The following is a 23,821-nucleotide window of genomic DNA, read 5'->3' on the forward strand; positions in this document are numbered from 1 at the left end:
CCAAGAAATAACCTGATGGACAAGAAGTGGACCTCACGTCAAAGTAACTGACATACACGTACACACTACACTACACAGGGTGCGGTGCTAAAGAAGCTACTTCTATAAATGTACACACATATATGTGGTGTAGTAGCACTGGGCTGGAGAATGTTCAAGTGATGTGTTTCACATGTACATAAAGTAGTACTACTTCCTTGTAAAGAAATATAAAATCGTTTAGATCAGTAAAGTTTGAGGGAGAGTAGTAGCATATTAGTTGTTTCTTAGATAGATATAGATATATCCATTGATGTAAATGAGACCAACAAACCATGCTAATTCAGAGGGCTTTGTCTGATTTGTTATCCAGTGATCTAGTTAAGGTTACACATAATCCATGCTGGTACTGGTAGTACTACTTGCTGACAAGCTAGACATATCCATGCTGCACATATTGCCTCTGGAATCTAGTGCTGGCTCAACTAGCTCGTCAGAGCTTGAGCGACAGGTCCATCTCCGCCACCGCCTCCCCGCCGGCCGCTGCGGTGCTTCCAGTGCCAGCCCAGCCCATGCCCATGCTCATCAGTGGCGCCATCCTCGCGGAGTCCGGAGCAGGGGCCGAAGCAGAGTAACCCCAGAGCTCCCCGCCGCCGGCGTGGAGCCAGCGGGCGGCCGTGGAAGAGGAAGCAGTCGTGGTGGCGACGGTAATTTCGGAGGGGACGTCGCGGCTGCGCTTGGCGAGGGTGCGCTCCAGCTTGTGCGCGTTCTGGTGGCCGCCGAGCGCCTGCGAGCTCAAGAACTTGCGGTGGCAGTAGTTGCAGGCGAAGGCCTCCCTGCCGGCGTTGTCGAAGGCCGCGGGAGCAGCAGGGGGAGGGGATGCCGGACGCCGTGCGCCGCGCTGCCCCTGCTGGCGCTTGGCCGTGGCCGTGGCCGTTTCGAGGCGCAGGTCGAGGCTGATGCCCTGCAGCAGCAGCTGGTGCGATTGCGGCGGCTCGCCCTCCATCTCCATGGTCGATCGATGGCCGGAGTGTGTGTCGTCGGCGTGTGGAGGAGGAAGAAGAGAGGGGGAGAGGAAGCGGTGGTGTTAGCGAGCGACCGCGCGCGGCGCGCCGGTATATAAAGAGGAGGAGGCACCAGTGGTCGAGCCCGGTGGGTGTGGGCCGAGCCGACAATGCTCCGACCGGCAGGGCCGGGCCGAGCCCGCGGATAAGGGACGTCCTGTCATTTCTGCGTATCTCAGATGTCCATCCACGGTCCATGTCACGACATTGTTGACGTATGTAGTCGATCTGCATCCAGCCAGCTTCATGCGTCCTCATCGATCGAGTCGATGCGACCGATGTCCCAGCTTTATTTTACAAGACATTTTGCACGATGTAATTGTTTTCCCTGTGCAACAAAGTGCGCCATGAAGGCTTTTGGTCGGAAAAGAAAGACTTCAAATGATTTTTCTTTTGCCTGGGAGATTTCAGTGATCTATATACACGTTCATGTGCATACGTAGTGCGCGCGATAATATCACGATGTATCTAAACGCCATATTCTTACATGGTTAAGCCTGGGTGACATGTCTGCTTAACATTGGAGGAAATTAGCTTGCAAGTGGAGTAGCTAGCTCCCCCATACATGTGTGAACATACATGGATGGCTAGGCTTTTGTTCCAGATCTTGCAGATAGATGTGCCAGATAAATTTGGAGTTTCTTGCTCTGAAGGGATGAGTTGAGTGTGCCGCATAGCTTTTCTTTTGTTTGTGTTAGTCACATAATATGCTAGCCAGCTTAGGACTGGGGTTGTTTAGCAGGAGGAGCTGGCATTATATCTTAGCTTAGTTTAGATCATGGCCCATCAAGAATACACACACACCATACTATTGTTTAGTTGTGTTTATCTCAGCATGATGTGGTACTTTTTATGGTGACAATCAATTAGCCAACATAGGCTAGGTGTGTACCATCACCGTCATGGCATGACAACTTTGGAAAGCCACTCGAAGATAATGATCCGTTTCTCGATTAAGATTGCTTGGAAATCCAATGCTACCTGCAAACCAATCTCTGGTAGCTGCAAGCTCCTCATGTCTACAAATCAAGTGAGGTGTATCACACTTGCGCTGCTCCACTTGGACGTATGCAACGCTGGCTAACGTGATCATCTCTCTCTGTTTCGCGAATATGCAAAATTAGCGTATCTTTTCACTGATAGAAGAAGTTTAGATGAGAACAAAGGAAGGGCACATCACATGGTACAACGACAAGATGCCGTAAACATGGTGGACGGAGCAGAGAGACATGAGATGCTCGACCCAAATATAAGCTACAACACATCAGTAAACCACCCTAGCCAAGACAAACAACCCGAAGCAAAATGCTGTCCCAAATCTCAAAATATAGCACAAGGCGCACCACGAACAATCAAGACGTGCTGACGCTCGCCGAAGCCCTCCACCGCGGGCCCCATAGCTAGGCCCTCCTCCCGACTCGTGCGCGTAGCCAGATAGGGAGGCACCGCCACTCGACAGGGAGGAGCGCCCGCCGCCTTGAACCTTGTCCTTAAGACATGGAGCCCTATTGATTATTTGGAAACAAATTAAGTAATTTACCTGGTTATAATTGTCCATCAGTTATTGAGAAGGTTAATTATGCTAATCATAAAAAATTGACTGTTGAGTACATTAAGTGCTTAAACTAGTTTGATTATTTTGGGTGACGTGGATGCCTAACTAACAATGGAGCAAATTAGCTTGCAAGCTGGTTAAAGTGCACTAGCTGCTCCTATAGATGTGTGAACACAGATAGATAAAGTTTTAATAAAAAATACGGGGAAGATAGATAGGGTTTTATTCCGTAGCTCCTGCATATGGATAGACATATTGATTTGGGCACTTGCTAGAACCGAAGAGTTAACAGTTGAGTGTGACATGTCGCTTTTGCTTGGGTTCTGTTAGTCACAGGCTAGCTTAATTAGGATTGGGATGGATTGTTCAGCAGAGGAGCTACTGCATGCCTTAGCTTAGTTTAGAGCATAGCCCACCAACACACGCTACACCATTGTCTTCGTCGACCACATGCATGATAGTACTTGTCATTGCCACAACTTAACTGATTAGCCACTACTAGCTGTATACCATCGTTGTGATAGCAGAATTATCAGCTTTGCAAACCACATTAAAATTATAGACAAGTCAGTTAAATTTCCTTGGAAGTATACCCGCATTGGATGACAAAATACGTATGGACTACACGGTCTAGACGTATACAGGCAGTTATAGAGTCAGCGTTGGAGATGCCGTAAGAAAACAAACAGAAAACATGTATTGCCAAGACAAAATTGCTATAATCCCCCAATCCATAACTGTAGCGTTACTCTTAACTAGGCAAGGTGAAAGACAAAGGCTCTTATATGTAAAAAATTCGTACCCAATCACAGTGATCTGGCACTCATGCGTTATGTGCTTATGCTGAGTTGGGTGAGGTCGGTTGGACGTCTAGTCAATGGTATCTTTTTTTTGACGATTCTAGTCAATGGTACTCCTTTCGTCCGGAAATACTTGTTTTAGAAATGGTTGTATCTAGACTTATTTTAATTATAGATACATCAATTTTCAACCATTTCTAAGACAAGTATTTCCGGACGGAGGGAGTATCTGAGTATAGCATAGATAGGCAGCTACTGTAACTGGGCGGCAAAGCAATGTTTTTGCCGTTAGGGGTTAAAGTAAGTAGCTAGCTATGGACCAAAAGTTCTTTCTTGCAGCAGATCAAGCAACTTCCAAGAAACCAGGCTAGCTAGCTAGAGAAGACGTGACCAGGCAAAAGAGGGAAATGTTACTCGGGCACATAGTGGTGCTACACGTTTCACCTTGTCAAAAAATGCACAAATGTATTGGTGGAAATACACCAATAATATGTAGAGGTTCAAGAGAAAACGACTCCATTTGATTGCGAGGTACTAAAAGAAAAGCTAGCACCCGAAAAATGCGGCGATGAAGAAAAGAAAACTAAACAGAGAGCTTATCTTTTCTCGGCAAAAATCAGTGCTGCGGAATGCTCAGATTTCTCTCTCGATTTGCCACATGCTGTGGAGTATATATATGCAACATTGCCTGTTCTAGATAGACAGATATATGTGTGGTTCTGGAATCTGAGAGGCGACTAGAAAACAAAAATATTCCAGGAAGAACCACTTGGCCTAGACAGGGCGGAGCCTCCCAGATATCTCCTGACGCCGAGCGTGAAAGAGAAACCAACGGACGGTTCGGCAGCGACAAGGTACGTGTTTCCCTCCGTACTTGTGCATGAATGCAGCGTCGGTGAGCTAGCTCATCACATGCATGCATCATCCATGTTTGTCTGTTTACAAGTCAGGTGACGTGCATCATGAACCACACTTGCACTGCCCCACAACTTGCAGCTATTGCTAACTTGATCTTCTCTCTATATATCTGCTAGAGTAGCTGCATGCCAGGAAGTACTTTCAACTGCAGGAATCTGTTGTTTTTTCCTTCACGATTTCGACCTTTAGGAGTTCTTTTACCGTAGGTGCGTTTATGCTCACTGATTCAATTTGTATGCTCTACCAGCATCCACCTCCATATCCCTTTTTCAAAGAACTGTCTTTTTTATCTATCGGGAGGGAGTAAAGAGCGTTCGAAAATAAGTCATAACTAGACTGGGTTTCGCCAACTTGGTTGTATGGTACGGGTTTTCCGGTCATTGCAGTCCGCGTCATCAGGCTTGGGATGCTCCGGGGGAAACCCTAGATCTGGGTCTTTCGGATCGGACGATGATGGCGTTTTATCACTTTCCCTTCTGGGGGCATCGTTTTGGAGCAAGTGATGGCTAGGGGGATGGTGGAGCGGTACTTCATCTCACACATTGATGGCGGCGGATGCACGGAGATGTACTCGCGCAGGAGGATGTAGCTGTCTGGCGTCATGGTGACGTCGATGGCAGAGTGGCCAGACAAGGTAGAGGCCTCAATATGATCTGAAGACGGACCTGTGGAAAATGGCGGCGACGACACACGAGTGCGTCTGACCGGATTGTGCCCCAGACCCGATATGTGGCTCGGCTGGGGTTTCCGACTTTTGATGTTAAGCTTAGGTAAGTGGTTTGGATAGTGGCCTAGCTAGCATCCCTTCATCATATGGATAGGAGTAGCGGCATATGTTGCCAAGATGGTGGATTCAGATATATTGTTTGTAATACTTTGTAAGGTCCTTAAGAATAATTAATAAAGTGACCGTATGCATCTCCCAGATGCAGAGACCGAGGGTTATCCTCCTTTTCTAAAAAAAAATACGTGCTACTCGCACACTGCAAGGGATCTTTTCCTTTGGAACTACTACAATGTCAAAAAAGTCTTATATTTTGACATGGAGGGAGTATAAAAGAGGAAGTTAAAGAGAGTCCGAACAAAAGGCGCCATGCTCATTGCAACCCTGCTTGTCAAGCCCGAGCAAGCTTGAAATTAGGCCAAAACTTCTAAGAATGTATGTTAGGAATCGGAGTTTTCATCGAGAGGGAGTTAAACGGAGTTCATATAGACGTCATGATCCACGTTATATGGAGTATTGTCTGGCCAAACTCGGTTGCAATTCTAGTTGGCTCTAATTTTAGTTAGCTGTATAGTACACTGTCAGCAATGCACCCTGAAGTGGAGTATATGTATAAAAAGAAATTAAAAAGAGTTCAGACAGAAGGCGCAAGCACATTACACCATATTTTGTCAACGTAGACATCTGAAAGAAGCAAACTAACAGAGGCGGTTATATATATAGTTTTGAAATTAATTGGTGTGCTTTAGTAGCAATGATTTCTTTTTTAAAGGACAAGTCCAACGATTATACGTCCACCCCAGCATCAGCATACGCCCACATCCACGTTCTTTTCCCTTCACGATTTCGACCTTTAGAAGTTCTTTTACGGTAGGTGCGTTTATGGTCACTAATTCAATTTGTATGCTTTTTTTGTATTTACCTCGATTATTTCCAGCATCCACCTCTGTATGCCTTTTTCAAAGAATTGTTTTTCTATCAACGGGAAGTAAAGAGAGTTGGAAAACAAGTCGTAACTTGAGCAGTTTCGCCAAACTTGGTTGCATGGTACCGGTTTTCCGCTCCAGCTTTAGTAAAGTGATGATGCATATGTGCTACTAGCACGCTACAAGGGATCTTTTTCTTAGGAACTATAAAAGAGGAGGTTAAAGAGAGCTCAAACAAAAGGCGACATGCTTATTATATCCCTGTTTGTCAAGCCCCAGCAAGCTTCACAAATGATCTCAAGGAAACAAATTAATTAGGCCGAAACTTCTAAGAATGTATGGAAGGGATGGGACTTTTCTTGGAGAGAGAGAGAGAGAGAGAGAGAGAGAGAGAGAGAGAGAGAGTTAAGCGGAGTTCGTATAGAAGTCGTGACCCACATTATGTGTGGTATTGTTTGGCCAAACTTGGCTGCAATTCTAGTTGGCTCTAATTTTAGTCAGGTGGGATTATGTATATAGTACACTGTCAGCAATGCACCCTGAAAGTGGAGCGTATAGTACACTATAAAAAGAAATTAAAGAGAATTTTGACAGAAGGCGCCATGCACATTACGCCATATTACGTCAGCATAGACGTCTCAAACAAAGAAACTAATTGAGCCAATTATATATAGTTGGGCGCTCATTGTCGTGCTTTAGTAGCTGCCATTTCATTTTTCAAGGACAAAGTTGGGCCTCTGCATCAATTGATGCACACATCCATAACTTGCCTTGGTAGGTATATGCTAATTGGAGGAAATTATTGAGTACATTGAGTGCTAAATTAGCTAGGTTAGTTAGTTTGGGTGATGTGACTACCTAACATTAGAGGAGATTAGCTAGGCAGCAGAGTAACTAGCTAGCTAATTGGGTAGTCCTACTACTCATAGATGTGTAGATAGATGTACAGATAATTTGGACTCTTCCTCTACAGCGATGAGTTGAGTGTACCATATTGCCTTTCTTGTGTTTCTTAGTCACATGGCATCTTAGCTTAGTTCAGAGCACCACTCATTAGTTGCCTTCATCTCAGCATGATCATGAGCACAATCAGTTAGCTGGCTAGTTGTGAACTATCACCGTCGTAGCATATCAACTTTGCAAACTACTTGCAGAAAATGATCGATATGCCAGTTAGCTTCTTGGAAATAAAATGCTAATCTGGGGTAGTCCATTCCCGTACATACGGGTGACGTAGAAATGATTATTTCTTTTCATGGAGAAGAAGCTAAATAGAGCTCCTGCCCTAATTTCTGCCAAGTGGGGCATACGGTACATCACTGTCAACACACCAAAAGGGAAGTTATTTGAAGAAACTACTACGTACTCCCTCCGCTCCTGAATATAAGTCTTTCTAGAGATTTCAATACGAACAACATACGGATGTATATGGACCTATTTTAGAGTGTAGATTCACTCATTTTACTTCATATGTAGTCCTTATTAGATTCTCTAAAAAGACTTATATTTAGGAACGGAGGGAGTATATGAGAAGACGTTTTTTTTGTGGGAATATATGAGAAGTTAAGGAGGGTTCAAACAAAAGGCGCCGTGCCATCATGCGTATATGCTAGCTAATTCTCGTAGATATGTGAAACATATAGATGGGTTTTTATTGAAGACCATGCATGCATATATAGGACAGATATATGGATATGGGTTTTTATTCGACACCATACATATACTAGGTAAACAGATCAGTCGAAATTAATAGGAGGGTTTGAGTGTGCCATATCGCTTTAATTTGGTGCCTTAATCTGTGTTAGTCGATCACATGCTAGCCAGCTAGGTAGCTTGATTAGGACTAGGAGGGGTTGTTCAGCAGGAGGAGCTACTGCTTCCCCTTAGCTCATTTTGGAGCATGGCCCGCCAATACAGTGCACCATTGTCTTCGTTGATCTCGGCATACATGATGGTACTCATCATGACGATCAGAAGTGATTAATTCAGCCAGTGCTAGTCGTGCAGTGTATGTACCATCGTTGGCATAGCAGACCAACTTTTGCAAACCACGTGAAAACGGTTGACAACTCAGTTAATCTTGCCTCCAAAAGACACAGTAACTTGTGGTTTTCTATCGCTCCAGGCATATGCGTACATGTGTGGATCGCATATCTGCCACTCAAGTATTGACGAGTTGGGTATTGGGTGAGTAAACGTCTAGTCACATCATGGTGGATATCTGATCTGTGTAGTAGAGTAGCGAGGCTAGGTGCGGTGACACGGCGGCTAAGAATGATGTCTTTGCCGTTAGGGCTAACTAGGGTGAGAAAATGGATGTGGTTCATCCGAGCAAACAACTTCCAAGAAATGACACACCCGATCGATGGGCAAGAACCGGACCTCACGTCAAAGCAAGGGGATCTATCTAGAAGATGCACACAACGACAGACACGTACTCACTCACTAGCTACTGGTGCAGTGGTAACTGGTAAGTAAGCTGCTTATATGTATGCATGTACACACATGCTGGAGTGGTAATATTTTACTTTACTTTGGGAGAGAAGTGTACACATACATATGCTTGATCATTCACTATATACCGGATTGGTTGTTTCTTTGTATCTTATTACATGGATAGATTGATTGATACAAATGAGACAAGCCAACCATGCATGTGCATGTAACATATATATAGCTTATGTGATCTGTTATATATCCAGTCTAATTAAGGTTAAACATAATAACATACTCAAAGGGATGTGTATTATAAGTAGATCGATAAGCTGAAGCAATCGATTGCATGTAATCAGAATAATTAATTAACTAATCGCCAGGTGCATGCAACAATGAATTGAGCACCACTTGTTGAAACGCTAGCTAGCCAGGCGCATGCATGCATCCGTGCACATAGATATTGCCTCTGGAATGTATTGCTCAGACTCAGAGCTTGAGCGACAGGTCCATCTCCGGCACCGCCTCCCCGGTGGCTGCTGTGGTGCTACCAGCCCAGCCCATGCCCATCAGGGGCGCCATCGTCGTGGAATCCGGGGCAGCGGCCGAAGCAGAGTACGCCCAGAGCTCCCCGCCGCCGGCGTGGGGCCAGTGAGAGGAAGGCGTGGCAGTTTGAGCTGCCGTGGCGGCGGTGGAGGAGGCGTCGCGGCTGCGCTTGGCGAGGGTGCGCTCGAGCTTGTGGGCGTTCTGGTGGCCGCCGAGCGCCTGCGAGCTGAGGAACTTGCGGTGGCAGTAGTTGCAGGAGAAGGCCTCCTTGCCGGCCTGGTCGAAGGCCACGGGAGTAGGCGCAGGGGACGCCGGGCGCCGGGCGCCGCGCAGCTGGTGCGTGGCCGTGGCCGTGTCGAGGCGCAGGTCCAGGCTGACGCCGTGCAGGAGCAGCTGGTGCGACTGCGGCGCCTCGCCCTCCATGGTCGATGGCCGGAGCAAGCAAGTGGGTGGAAGGTACTGCGCGCGCACGAGCGTGTGGTTGTGGAGGAAGAAGATGAAGAGGCAGAGGGAGTGGCGCGGGGAAGGAAGCGGTGGTGTGAGCTAGCGAGCGAGCGACCGCGCGCGGCGCGGCGGTATATAAAGAGGAGGAGTGGTGGAGCACCGTGGATCGAGCCGGGCCGAGCCCGCGAACCAGCTCTAATTTCCTTTTGTTGTTTTTGCGTGGCCTTGAATTAATCGCCTGACAAATCCGAATATATGCCATGAAAAAAGAAATAGACGCTAGACCACAGAGTGCATACTGGCATGCATGGAGAGGGAGGAGGAAGCGGCCGGTGGACTAAAGTACTGCATGAAATGAAAACGAAATACTCCTACTAATCACCCGGCCGGACGGTATCTCCATCGATAGATGCACGCATGCATGCGACAAATGAAGCTAACACACATTGGACTCAACATGCAGCGTGGTACGTACTGTGCTCAGCTGCGGGTATGCATGCAGGTGGTCAACACGTGCGTGCAACTGTAGATATATCTCATATCTGCACCAGGCTTTGGCCTGATGCAGTGTCAGTACCACTGCGGTGACGACGGAGGAAGTGAGTGAGCAAACCGGCCGAGCTCGTCGGCGCTGGCGTAATCGCCGACCACCTCACTTCACCAGGGCCTACGTACTCGCGTCCTGTCATCTCTGCGTATCTCATATGTCTGCCACGACGACTTTAAGTTGACGTAGTCCATCTGCGTCCTGCTGCCAGCTTCCTTCGTCATCATCGATCAATCCAGTCGGTCCATGTGCTATACTGGATTCCAATTTCCAACGATCGTATACTGCAAGACAGATGTATTGTCCTACTACCTCTCTATCAAAATATAAGATGTTTTTATAGTTTAAGCAGATGATTTCTCGGTTCGGTTTTAACACGAGTTATCAGTCAGTCAATCTTCAAGTGTCTTTCTCTAATCAATAAAAGCGGGTTTTTTCTCCGGTTCCGTTCAATTGATTGAAACCAAACATCGTTCGAAGCTCCCAGGCACACCCCCAAGGGGACACGGCTCCTCTGTCGTGCGCTAGGTGACGTTGGGCCGCTGACATGTGGGCCAGGTTTCCCACAGGCCCACATGTCAGTGGTAGAACGGCAGGCTGCCGAACGGTAGAGGATCCTCGCGCCCCCCAAGGTACCAAGCTAAGATAGAGTAAACAGATCAGCCGAATCGGCTGTTATGACAAGAACACTTCCCATATTGCAAGTTCTTTAGAATGAAACTAATAACAAAGGGAGCACACGGGTTTATATGGCTCGGCCTTGCTGGAACCAAAACTGTATTGGAGATCAGTATCTGACACCGCTCTTCATCACCCACGACGTTGATCCAGCAAGAGCAGACACCGATTGAGCCTGTCGCAAAGCACCTTCCATTGATGGATGTACACACTTAGCTTGGACAGAATGCATTTGGCGCTTCTCCAAACCCGCCCCTGGAAACATATATAGTTCATTACGCAAATTCGGTAAGCTCCATAAGAAGGCAACACAAACCAAGATAAAAACAACATCATTCTTTGGGTGGTTGCCATAGAGCAACAACCTTGGATAAAGACCAAATAATGTCAATATCAAAACATTCAGACGCAAAAGTCCAAACAATTTTACCAACCACATAGTCAAAAAATAAATAAAATAAGGGTTGAATCAATTCTGTCTCCAAACAGAACAAGCAGGATGGACACCAACAGGCTTGCACTTGGCAAGACTGTCTCTAACCAAAATCTTGTTATTAACAATTAACCACAGTAAACATGTATATTTTGAGGGCTCAATATCTTCCATATGCAAAGGTGAACATAAAAAATTAATAAGGTCATAAAATGATTTAACCCAATATCTACTAGAAGGTTCTAACAACCATATACAATAATCCTTCATGTAACACAACGAAACATCACTAATAACATCATAAAGATCTTGACACATGACCAAGTCCTCGAGATCCACACATCTATGGAAGGTTAGTTTCAAATTTATCCCATCCCGGATCTGGGAGGCGGTGCAATCAATTTGATTACAAAATATTGTACAAATCCCGGAATCTAGTCTTGAGGGAACAATCCCCAACCCCCAATTCGCAACAAAAACTAATATTGTCACCATTACCAACTATCCATTTATAAAAAGGTTTAGTATCATTCATAACCCAAGTAACACCCTTCCAAAAGGGAGAGCCAACACCAGGTCTAGACCAAAGCACATTAGATTTCGAGGTATTGTATTTGTATTCCAATTTTTTCAGTCTTTACCCTCACTTTCAAAGAACCTCCTCCCCCAAGAAGCAAGCAAAGCCATGTTAAAATCTCTCAAGTTTGGAACAGCCATACCACCAAAATTATTTTCCCTGGAAATAAACCCCAAATGGGCTAAATGGTATTTATGTGAATCACCCAAATTGCTCCAAAAGAAATGTGGAATTTGTGACTGTACAACAATAATGGCGCATTTGGGAAATTTCAGCATGCACATTAAATAATTGGGGATAGTCGCTATGCTTGAGCAGAGAAAAATAAAATCCTCACTATAAGATAAAGTCTTACTCATCTAGCCAGAAATATTCTTAATTATCCTATCATTGGTAGGTTGAAGATCTTCCCTGTGGAGTTTGTCAAAATGTCGATGAACCCCCACATATTGAGGGGAAAGAGCCAATCTTACAACATAAAATTTGTGCAAAAGAATTTGCCACCTCATCAAAAAGGTTTTAGGTGATGATATCATTTTTATCAAATTTATTTTTCATACCAGATAATCCTCAAAACAAGATTAGTTCCACTTAAATTCATGGCCATGTCATAAGAATTTTCAAGGAAAAGTAATGTATCATCGACATGTTGCAAGCTAATCACACCTCTTGGAGTAACTTTTGGAAAAATTTCCAAAAAAATATAACTGAATCACAACAAAGTCAAAAAACATACTGACATTGGGGGTACATACCTTTCTTCTTCTCATGTTCCTTTTCTTCGATCACTCCTTTATTTACACAACACATATAAAAACTTTAAAAACTTATGCTAGCTTATTCGCATGGTCTGCCTCCCCAGTCGTTTAGCTCGACCGTATTGATAATCACTTTTCTTTGAGCAAAAGAGTGCACGTCCCATACCTTCTGGCATTCCAGAGTATTCCATCTCCATTGTAGGTCTTAAACTCCTTCTGACGGCGATGGCGAGGGGCGAACTCGATGGGAAGAGCATGGGCAGTGGCAAGATCGGCGAAGAGAGAGGGGACGAGAGCTTGTCGTCGATAGTGCTTGTGGGGAGTGGAGGAGGAGAGGGGCGTGATGGGGACAGGCGGCTAGGGTTTTCACCCAATCGGAGACCCAGAAGGAGAGAAGCAGCCACCCTCATCAGCGCTAGCTATCCCCTAGCCATCTACCCAGCTACACGCACATACCCACCATCACTACAAGAAATATGTCAACTTGTGACCATCACTATTGGTCACTGAATGGTCACAAATTTCCATTTGTGACCCTTTTGTGACCAAAAACATAAGGTCAAAAGCTGGCCGTCATAAACTGACTATAGCGACCTTTCTTCTGGAATGGTCGAAGACGTTTATGACCAAAATACGTCTACTGTGGCGTTTTGGTCACTAGCAACCTCCCCAGGCCACGTAGGCATCCAGCATGGCAATCTGACGTGGCACAAGATTCAGTCCGGTCCAATTCGATTTTCTACATGGGCCTAGCCCAACAATTCGGCCTTTTTAATGTATTTTTTCTATCAATTTTTGATCAGCTTCATGGGCCAAGCCCAACATTGCAGCCTTTTTATTGTTGGTTTGTGGCCTTTTTGTCTAAACGAATTTAGTTTTTCTTTTTTTCCCAAAAGAAGGGTCCACTAGTCAGATAAGTGGGTCCACTAGTCAGATGTGTCCCAATTGTTAGGTTCTGGTAACAGGTTTCCATTTGTCAGGTAAGTGGGTCCCATCTATCAGACTCATATTCTTCATATTTCAAGCAGTATTTAGATTGGCAGAGAGAAAAACACACACAATACTTAAACAAGAGCAACCAGATCACATAATGCAAGCTCTATTCGTGCCATTACAAAGGGCCATGTATAATACAATACTTTACAAGCTCTACAAGTGTAATATAGTACTACTTCACAAGCTCCTGGACTCGCTGGACTCTCTCATATTTCTATGCAACTTCAACAGGACAAAAACTTCGATAGTCAGGGCTGGAACCATAGTCAGATGAACAACACGCCGGACTCGCTCGACGGCGATAGTCAGGGCTGAGACCAAACAAAACAGCAACATGGCTTCATCTGTCATCCTGTTACATGAATCAGAGAAGAATGAGAAAAACTGGGGCAAATATATTATGAACAGACCATTCAAGAAAAGGACATGTATTTAGAATGATAACACAAATTCAGCTAGTACCATGCTTTTTGTTGTCGAGCTAGTTAAAATGAGATAGTAGTTCATATAAGAAACAGAGACACAATATGAATATGCATGGCACATATGCAGGTTGTGCAAAAAAATGCACTACAACACATTGCACCTGAAACAAAATACCATTCTACTATCACGACCATACATTCAACTGGCAAGATCTAACAATACTCGTCAGCACACGCATACTAACATCACAAAGGTAGGAGAGAATAAAGGGAACCAAGGAAGATACCTGTGGATGATAGTGTCGACGATGATCTGGATTGAGTTAGCATTGATGAGGAAGTGGATGGTGTCCATGGTGTGCTTTAGATGCACACAACCATGAGCTTCTTGCCGCTGTTGCATCCGTTCGCTCGATGATGGGTACCAATGCATCCAAGTAGAACAAAACCACCAACATTAACCCACAACTTCAAGTACAAGCAAGTATATATCAAGTGACAGTGAAAACAAGTTGAGAAAAACACTGTAAATATCTATTTCATGTCATGCAATATTCAAACCGAATAAAGCTATGCATACGAAGGTGAAATATTACAAAGAAAGCACTCATCAGGTAGCATGCATACAAAATCTCTGTGTTGGCAGTAGTAAATACTCCCTGTGTTAGCAGTAGTAAAACTCATGCAGTACCAAGTTAACAACTTTGAGTCAGAAAAGCTAGAAGTGTCTCTTAAGAGAGACCAGAACTTAGAATTAAGGCACATATCATATTCTGAACAGCATCAACACCATGGTAGTAACAATTAACAGTAGTAGGACATCAATGGGGCAAAACTTATTTAACTACAGACGGATGGACAGACAATTACCTTCTCGAGGCAGGGGCGAGCGTCCTTGAAGTCGAGGAAGATGAGCGTGAGGGCGACGCTAATGGCACTCCAGGACATGTTGAGGCCAAGCAGCAGTGCCACAAGCATGCCCAAGGTGATGGTGTACATGCCGAAGGTGATTTTCTCCCCAGATTCAGTGCATGGAAGAACTCCCTTCCGTTCCCAACAGCAGCAAGGTACTGGTGCTACTGCCGTGCAAAGAAAAATCTTGTAAGCATGATAGAAGGCTGGGATGGCAGGAAGTGAAAATCTTGTCTAACAACATGAGCAGAGCACTAGTTACAAGCATGATAGAAGGCTGGGTGAAGAATATATGAAACTGAACCAATCAATTCAATTCAAAGGGTGTATCTTGTGTAAATGATGCTAGCAATCTCAGTTATATATATAGCAGAAATTTTATTAGATAATCCTAACTCCATACTTAACAGGTATTCATTCCTCAAAATACTCAACAGAGAGTATTGCCTGCCACAAGCAGCAAGATGAGCGGGGTTTGGGCGAGATCCAGCGAGGTGCAGGGCTGCTCGTTGGGTAACTAGTACCTGGATGTATGGAGTGAGGAGGGAGAGCTGCATCATACTAATCTTGGGCGTGAAGAGCGGAAACTACCATATATTGCCCAAGAATTGAACCCAGCTTTGACATGCATGCTGCAATTCAACTCCATTGGTTGTCACGGAGATAAGATGAAAATCAACATTGTTTTGTTTGCCACTTATTGATGAAGCTACTAATCAGGATTAAATGCAGACAACAGTAGTAGTAGTAGTAGTAGCATAGCGGTATATATATTAATTTGACTAAACTGAACCAACACCACAATCTGCATACAATGAAGTTACTAGGTAGGGATCATATAACATGAGGCAGATGGATGATTAGCAAACATGCTGGGTGGCCAAGAAATGAACAGCATATAAAATACTCCTACTACTGTAGTAGTTAAGATGATGAGACAAAGGACAGCAGCATGCAGAGTTCCTGATGCACTGGAGTGGCCCAACTGCACCACACCGAGGCACTGTTGTTCCATCAAGCTCGACCATGTGCAGGCTTCATCATCGCCGTGGAGGTCCCGGTGGTCGTCCTGGTCCATGGAGTGTGAATCTTATTATTTCATTTCAGAGAACGTTAAACACAAATGGCATGTATATGGATCACTGTGGACAAGCAAACTTCACTAATAAATATGAACAAGGCCTACTATAGCATAGCAGGTAAAGAGTTAGCTTAACTCAAGTATTGGTGACTAATAGACCTATTATTTCATACAGATGGGTCACCATAAATGTAACTAATAGACCTATTATTTCGCATATACACATGACCATCATCGCACAAGTATGCCCACTGCCCAAGCTCAGGTAAAACAAATAGTGTGATGCTAAGCTACTGACTAACAGTTCCGGAAAAAATTAGTGTACTCCGTCCACAAATACTCACTCAGCAAACAGCAATACTGTGTCATGAAGATGACCTTCTAATGCTACTGCTTGCCAATATGAAAAAAGTTGCAACACAGTGCCAATAAGATTGTTAGTCGACACAGATATGGATACCTTTATGGTGATAAATCTGTGTGCAATTTTACTGGAATGTGTGGTGTGTCAGCAGTGGCACATTAGTCACCTTGATTGGTGACTAATAGACCTATTATTGGTGACTAATAGACCTATTATTTCATATAGATGGTACACATGCTTAAGGTAACTCAGATGGGTCACCTTCACCCTGCCCCTGCTGAAGGTGAAGTCCTCGATTCCGTGGCCACTGAAGAAATCCGCCACCTCCTGCAGCACCGGTGGCTTGTGCATGTCGAACTCGTGCGTGCATCCGGAACACCTACGAACCACGCAGAAGAAGAGTCAGCTCACACGCACGCACGTACCGAAGTGGTACACAATATCTTATGGAATCGAAAGGAATCGAAGCGGCGAGAACCGAATTGTTGGAGAGACGAGATCGACGGATCACTCACGTGGCGGAGGTCGGCCTTGAGGGGCGTCGTGGCCTCCGGGGACGACGAGGCCGCCATCGTCACCGCGGAGGCAGTCACCCGCGAGGGCGGCCGGCAGGCTTGGCCTGGACATGCATGACCTTGGAGAGGATCTCCCGCGGCCGCCATCGCTGATGCTGCTGCTGGATCCGAGCTTCAGGGATTGGGGATCGGGGAGACGAAACCCTAGCTGCAGCGGAGGAGGAAGAAGAGCTGGGAGCGGGAGCGAGGTTCGGGTGCAGCGCGAGGGAAGGAGGGCGCCGCCGGTGACAGAAAGGAAGGAGGGCGCCGCCGGTGATAGAAAGGAAGGAGGGCGCCGCCGGTGCCAGCGCGAGGGAAGGAGGGCGTGGCGCGAGGGGTGAGGGAGAGGCCGATCTGGATCGGGGACAGAGAAAGGGAGGCGGCGGGCGGAAGGAAGGGACGAGAGGTGAGAGAGAGGTAGGGTTTGGTGCGGTGGTTTTTTTTCCTTTCTTTGCATGGACGGATGGATGGACGTTGGATTGCTAGCAATGGATGGTAGGATGTCTGCCATCTCATCGATCCGTGCCACAAACGGTTCCACCAATCACAATGTAGTACACACTTTGACGATTTTATAACCATCTAAATTGGTCGTAATCAATTAAATAATATGCTAAATCATGTCACCTATTTTATAACATCATAGAATTAGAAAAAAAATAAGAACAATAGCATCGTGTCACAAGTGAGACTTGTTTTTTCAGAAAAATAACAAACCTGGAATAATAGGAATATCTTTAAAAATTGATCTTAAAAATGAGTTTTATTTGCAAAAAAACATTTTCAACCTTTGGAGTGTCGAAAATGGTATATATTTTTTGAAGCACCTACCAATATTTGTTGCAAAATGGCACCACTCTATTTTTCAATAATATTAGATCATATTTTAGGTACAATTGACCAAATGCTTGTGTCTCAATAGCTATCTATCCACCTCTCGTCAATAATTGAGGAGGTTTTTCAAGTGCCCATTTTTTATTTTTTGAGTGTCCAAAAGGTTTTTTTGTGAAGAACCTACCAAATAATTGTTGCGAAATTGGACCAAATTATTTTTGTAAAATGCTATGCCATATTTAATGCACAATTGACCAAATGGTTGGGTGTAAAGAGTTTTGATCCTCCTCTCGTGAAAAAGACAAATTTTCGCCGATTCAGCTGGAAGCGAGTCAAATTTGAACTGTAGCTGCCTTATAGTTTGCTCTTTATTTTTTCCAAAACTCATTTCTAGGTACATAAGTATCTATTTAATCAGAGAAACACCAAAAAAATTCCTTCAACCACTAGTTAGGAACGGCCATTCCCGCCGTTTTGACCGCATTTTGAAACAGGCATAAAAAATTCAAAAAAATCAAAAAATTGGGAAACCTTCGCATTGTGTCATTATATGTGGCCAAGTTCCTAGGAAAAATAACAAACTTGTAATACGGCAATTATTTTAAAAAAGTGTTCTCAGAAAGGAGCTATCACGTGTGGAGATCAATGGCTTTCAAGCCAAATGATCAATCTTATGGCCACATTCATGGCATAGTTTGTTCAAATGATCTCATATTGTGCACAAGGGTGCATATTGGAATGACAAACAATATTGCCTAAGGAAGTTTTCATTTTCCTTGGACGGAAAAACCATTTTCAATTTTTCGAGTGCTCAAAAGGTTTTTTTTGTGAAGGACCTCCCAAATAATTGTTGCAAAATTGGACCAAATCATTTTTCAAAAATAGTAGGCCATATTTAATGCACAATTGACCAAATGGTTGGGTGTAAAAAGTTTTGATCCTCCTCTTGTGAAAAAGACAAATTTCTGTCGATTCAGCAGGAAGTGGGTCAAATTTGAACTACAGCTGCATCATAGTTTGCTATTTATTTTTTACAAAAATCATTTCTAGGTACATAAGTACCTATTTAATCAGAGAAACACCAAAAAAATTCCCAAGATTCAACCACTAGCTAGGAACGGTCATTCCCGCCGTTTTGACCGCATTTTGAAACGGGCATAAAAAATTCAAAAAAAATCAAAAAATTGGGAAACCTTAGCATTGTGTCATTATATGTGGCCAAGTTCCCAGGAAAAATAACAAACTTGTAATTCGGCAATTATTTAAAAAAAGTGTTCTCAGAAATGGGCTATCACGTGTGGAGATCAATGGCTTTCAAGCCAAATGATCAATCTTATGGCCACATTCATGGCATAGTTTGTTCAGATGATCATATATTGTGCACAAGGGTGCATATTGGAATGGCAAACAATGTTGCCTAAGGAAGTTTTCGTTTTCTTTGGACGAAAAAACCATTTTCCATTTTTTGAGTGCCCAAAAGGAGGTTTTTTTTAAAGGACCTCCCAAATAATTGTTGCAAAATTGGACCAAATCATTTTTCTAAAATACTAGGTCATATTTAATGCACAATTGACAAAATGGTTGGGTGTACAAAGTTTTGATCCACCTCTCATGAAAAAGACAAATTTCCGCCGATTCAGTAGGAAGCGGGTCAAATTTGAACTGCAGCTGCATCATAGTTTGCTATTTATTTTTTACAAAAATCATTTCTAGGTACATAAGTACCTATTTAATTAGAGAAACACCAAAAAAATCCAAGATTCAACCACTAGCTAGGAACGGTCATTCCCGCCGTTTTGACCGTATTTTGAAACGGGCATAAAAAATTCAAAAAAATCAAAAAAATGGGAAACCTTAGCATTGTGTCATTATAGGTGGCCAAGTTCCCAGGAAAAATAACAAACTTGTAATACGGCAATTATTTTAAAAAAGTGTTCTCAGAAACGAGCTATCACGTGTGGAGATCAATGGCTTTCAAGCCAAATGATCAATCTTATGGCCACATTCATGGCATAGTTTGTTCAAATTATCTCATATTGTGCACAAGGGTGCATATTGGAATGGCAAACAATGTTGCCTAAGGAAGTTTTCATTTTTGTTGGATGAAAAAACCATTTTCCATTTTTCGAGTGCCCGAAAGGAGGTTTTTTTTGTGAAGGAACTACCAAATAATTGTTGCAAAATTGGACCAAATCATTTTTGTAAAATACTAGGACATATTTAATGCATAATTGACAAAATGGTTGGGTGTAAAAATTTTTGATCCACCTCTCGTGAAAAAGACAAATTTCCGCCGATTCAGGTGGAAGCGGGTCAAATTTGAACTGCAGCTGCCTCATAGTTTGCTATTTATTTTTTCCAAAAATCATTTCTAGTTACATAAGGACCTATTTAATCATAAATACATGGTTTGGTGGCGATACGTCGAGGTTTGGGCGGTGGCCGAGGGCCCCAACTCTAGAGCGCGTAAACTCGCATGCCCGTCGCGTGGTCACCGCGTGACCATAATGTTGCCATGTGTTCTGGGCGGCCTAGGCATGTCTAGTGGGTTGGGCACTCCCTAGGTTGGTGCTAGGAAGAAAATTACAACATACGATTCTCACGAGGAGACCGATCGATGCTCAAACATGAATTAGCAACCAAGTGTTTGATTAATGATACGGGAAATGCACATGGCCAATGGGCGCGAGTTTTGGCTGAGGATGATCATCTACTAAGGAGAATGTATTTACAAATTTTTAGCTCAAAAGGAGGATCCTAGGTGGTACTTGCTTTGCAAAGTACCACGCTGGACAAAAATATGTTGAAGCTGGGCTCAAAATAATGAATGGAGTGAGCTGAAATTTTGTGGAGGATGATTATTTGGGCATAGGAAAGCATTGTAGAAAATTGATACCATTTGGACATGCCAAAGTAGTACTTCCTTCACAATGCTCTTCTATGGACAGAAACTTGGGAAAACTAGTGAGAGGGATTGGATGAATGAAATGAGCTCAAAATTGGTGTAGGTAAGTTACTTAGGTATGATCATGCGCTGGTAAATTTTCAGATCATTTGGGTAAGCCTAGCTAGTACTTACTTCACAAAGCTTCTCTCGAGGTAGAAACTTTGGAAATTTCCCGAGAAAGATTTACTAGGAAAATTGAGCTGAATATTATCATGTGGCAATGATTTGGGTATGGAAGAGTGCCCGAACAGTTTGAGGGTAATAGGAGGGGTCTATATAACACTTGCTTTGCAACGTGCCAATTTGGCCATAAAATATAAATTGAACCTGGGCTCACATAGATGATTTGACTGAGCTGCAATTTGGAGGAGGGTGATAATTTGGGCATATGAAGGAGCTGTATAAATTTCATGTCATTTAGAGATATAAAAAAGGTACTTCCTTCACAATAATTCTAGGTGGACAAAAACTTTGGAAATTTGCCGAGGAAGATTTGCTAGGCAAATGGAGCTGAATTTTGTCATGCGGTAATGATTTGGATAGGAAAAAGTGCCCAAAAATTTCGAGGGCAATCAAGAATATATAAATAGCACCTCCTTCATAAAATGTTGTTGTGAACAAAATAGGGAAATGAATGTTGTTGAATTAGTTTTGAACTAGGCAAGGAAGGATTTTTACATATTTGATGAAGATATGCCCCAGAGAATTTATGAGATTTTTTTGGGAATTTTGGGAATGATAGAAATATAGGTTGCTTCACAACCTAGGGCAAAAACTGCCACATGGACATGACACATAGGCAAAACTGATGAGATGGCGCCTAGTCATCACAACCCACCACAATCTACAAGGCTATGACCATCTATATTGGTCATTAACAACTAGAAATAAGGCAGCGGACTAGCACTGTTTGCTTTGTGACCATTTCGTGTAAGGAAATTACGACCTTTCTGACCAAAATGGTCGCAATGGTTTAGGGCTTGGAGCCCCCTGAACAGCTTTTGACCAATTGGTCTAAAATGGTCATAAATTTATGACCAATTCTTTGAGGGTCACTGACAGAAGGTCATAAGTTGACATATCTCTTGTAGTGCATGTGAAATCCCAATAATGCCCTTGGCGGTGCACAGAATTCACAAGCGGCGACACGTGCATTTCTACCCTAGAAGGGCCACACCGGGCACCCTCCCAACCATGGGCACTGTTAGGCGCGGCCCGTAGACGACAGACCCCGCAGGTCAGCTAGATAAGGCCGAAATCCCAGAGTAACAACTTTTCAAATAAGAGAAGGGTAGAAGAAGCGAGATCATCTGGGAGCGAGATCGAACAACCCAAAAACGCATGAAAAACTCGATCGGACAGCCGAAAATCGCTGAGCTCTGAGGAGCCTTAGGTTCTCTCACGGTTCTTATTTCTGGATTCGTGAATTATTTTTTTGCATATACAAAGAAAAATGCTAGTGTAGTCTTGGGATGATTGGTTGTACATTGTCATCCAACGCATGATGTTGAACTTGAGCTGTCGTAATGTGCTTTTATTAAGTAGTAATTATATATATTCGAGAGACATACAATCCCCGTGCAACATTACAAGTTAGAGCAAAAGGCAGAAGAGTGACCGAGCCTCTGCCACACTTCTGAAAACCATGACTCTCCGAACTGGTCAAAGCATAAATGGTGAGTATGACATAAATCCAACTGATATATATTTCTGCACTCCAACTGCTACCTGTATGAAATCTGCACCTCAAGTATACCCTGGTTAGCACTTGTGACATATTTTTTACCGTCATCGCGGTAAAAGGTGACATCCCCTTGGAATGAGGAAGTACGGGCCTCATCACCATGATCACGGTCAGTTGTAACGCACAGGTTCAACTTGATAGTCATGAGCGGCTCCATGTATATTGGAATAGATGCCCAGTTCCGTGACAGCGGAAATTCGCCATCAATAACCTCGATCTGGCTCTCTTTTCCACATGAAAAGAGCGTGACGCTCTCACGGCCATAAAGTTGGTGGTGTGCTGCGATTTCGCCATAGACGTAGCACACGGTGCCGCTCTCACATGCGAGATCAAGTTTGACGTACACATTGGCCTGTATAGCCCTGTGCAGCGGTATGAAAGTCAAATCTATTTCGCGGCATCTTGTAGTGCGGATAGTGTGGGTTATGATATCGCTGTAATTATCAACGAACCATTGAGAATCATCGTCGTGGTTGGAGCCATGGTCGGGGTTGGAGTCATCGTCTGCGACAAGGTCAAGCCGCCCGTCGTCAGCCTCTAGTTGGTTGTAGTCATCGTCTTGAGCAGCCGGAGATTCCTTTCCTACCATTCCTGCTCCCTTGAAAGCAGCATCGACGGCTTCTCCACCCTTCCCAGTTCCTCCTGCCGATTTCTAAAGTCTTCCAGCAAGATCTCGAGTCCAGCAATGAAAAATTCTAGCGGGCTCAGAGATGCACACCTATTTCGGGAGAGGATCGAGCATTAAAAAGGAGAAATACAGCCTGATCAACAAATAATGCTTCCATAGATCTGCAATCGATCTGATGAAAAATCATTTGGCATAACTAGAAGGAACAAAATAAGAAGGGCGGGTGCAGATTTCAAAATACCTGCAGATCGTACAAGATCGTGCTCAGAGATGCTCTTTCGGGCGGGCATCCGTCGGCAAAGCTCGGCGACATACCTCGCCCTTGGCTGGCTAGCTTGGCGGCGGAACTTGAAAAGTAATGGAACCCTTGATCTACCAGACGGATCGTTTGCCATCCTGATAGACCGAGTATTTGACCAAAAACTACCACATTTGACGGAAACGTGGCGAAAAACTACCACTCTATGATTTTGTGCGAAAAACTACAAAATTTGTCCTAAATCGTGACAAAAAACTACAAGTCACGAAATCGCTCGCTTCGGCCGCGCTAACCCCGAATCTGACCAGTTGGGCCCGCGAATCAGTTGCCACGCTGGCGAACGGACGGCCGCCGCGCGTTGACGGCTGTTAACGGCCCGTCCGCGGTCGGAACGGCGGCTGTCGGTGGGCCAATAAGTCAGAGCAAGCTCAGCCACTCGCTCATTCTCTTCCTCCTCGCTCGCTCTCACTTGTCCTCATCCTCTTCCTCTCCCTGGTGCTCTGAGCGAGCTCAGCCTATCGCCGTCGCCGCCGTGGCCATTACTGTCGGTAGAAGTTGAGAATGCCATCCTGAAATGACGAGGAGAGCTCGGACGAGGACATCAACATGGTTTCAATGGATCCTCGGCTCTTTGTAAGTGCATAATGGTGGAACAGAGTTAGGGTTAGGGTTAGTTCATCCAAATTGGAGATTCC

The 23,821-nt window shown here is 44.2% G+C and overlaps 2 protein-coding genes across 2 annotated transcripts; both read right to left on the bottom strand.

The window, feature by feature from the left end:
• Positions 1-233: 233 nt before the first annotated feature.
• LOC119297909 lies at positions 234-1,053 on the bottom strand. The gene has a single exon (XM_037575508.1). The coding sequence runs from the start codon at positions 989-991 to the stop codon at positions 473-475; it is 519 nt and encodes a 172-aa protein (XP_037431405.1). The 5' UTR covers positions 992-1,053; the 3' UTR covers positions 234-472.
• Positions 1,054-8,706: 7,653 nt separating this feature from the next.
• On the bottom strand, positions 8,707-9,481 carry LOC119297910 (zinc finger protein 2-like). Its single transcript, XM_037575509.1, has one exon. The coding sequence runs from the start codon at positions 9,366-9,368 to the stop codon at positions 8,889-8,891; it is 480 nt and encodes a 159-aa protein (XP_037431406.1). The 5' UTR covers positions 9,369-9,481; the 3' UTR covers positions 8,707-8,888.
• Between the last annotated feature and the right edge of the window lie 14,340 nt (positions 9,482-23,821).

Source organism: Triticum dicoccoides, chromosome 5A (assembly GCF_002162155.2).
Source record: "Triticum dicoccoides isolate Atlit2015 ecotype Zavitan chromosome 5A, WEW_v2.0, whole genome shotgun sequence".
NCBI classification, from domain to species: Eukaryota; Viridiplantae; Streptophyta; class Magnoliopsida; order Poales; family Poaceae; genus Triticum; species Triticum dicoccoides.

Excerpts from the sequence above, each read along its gene's own strand:
- LOC119297909 (XM_037575508.1), bottom strand. The coding sequence starts at position 991 with ATGGAGATGGAGGGCGAGCCGCCGCAATCGCACCAGCTGCTGCTGCAG.
- LOC119297910 (XM_037575509.1), bottom strand. The coding sequence starts at position 9,368 with ATGGAGGGCGAGGCGCCGCAGTCGCACCAGCTGCTCCTGCACGGCGTC.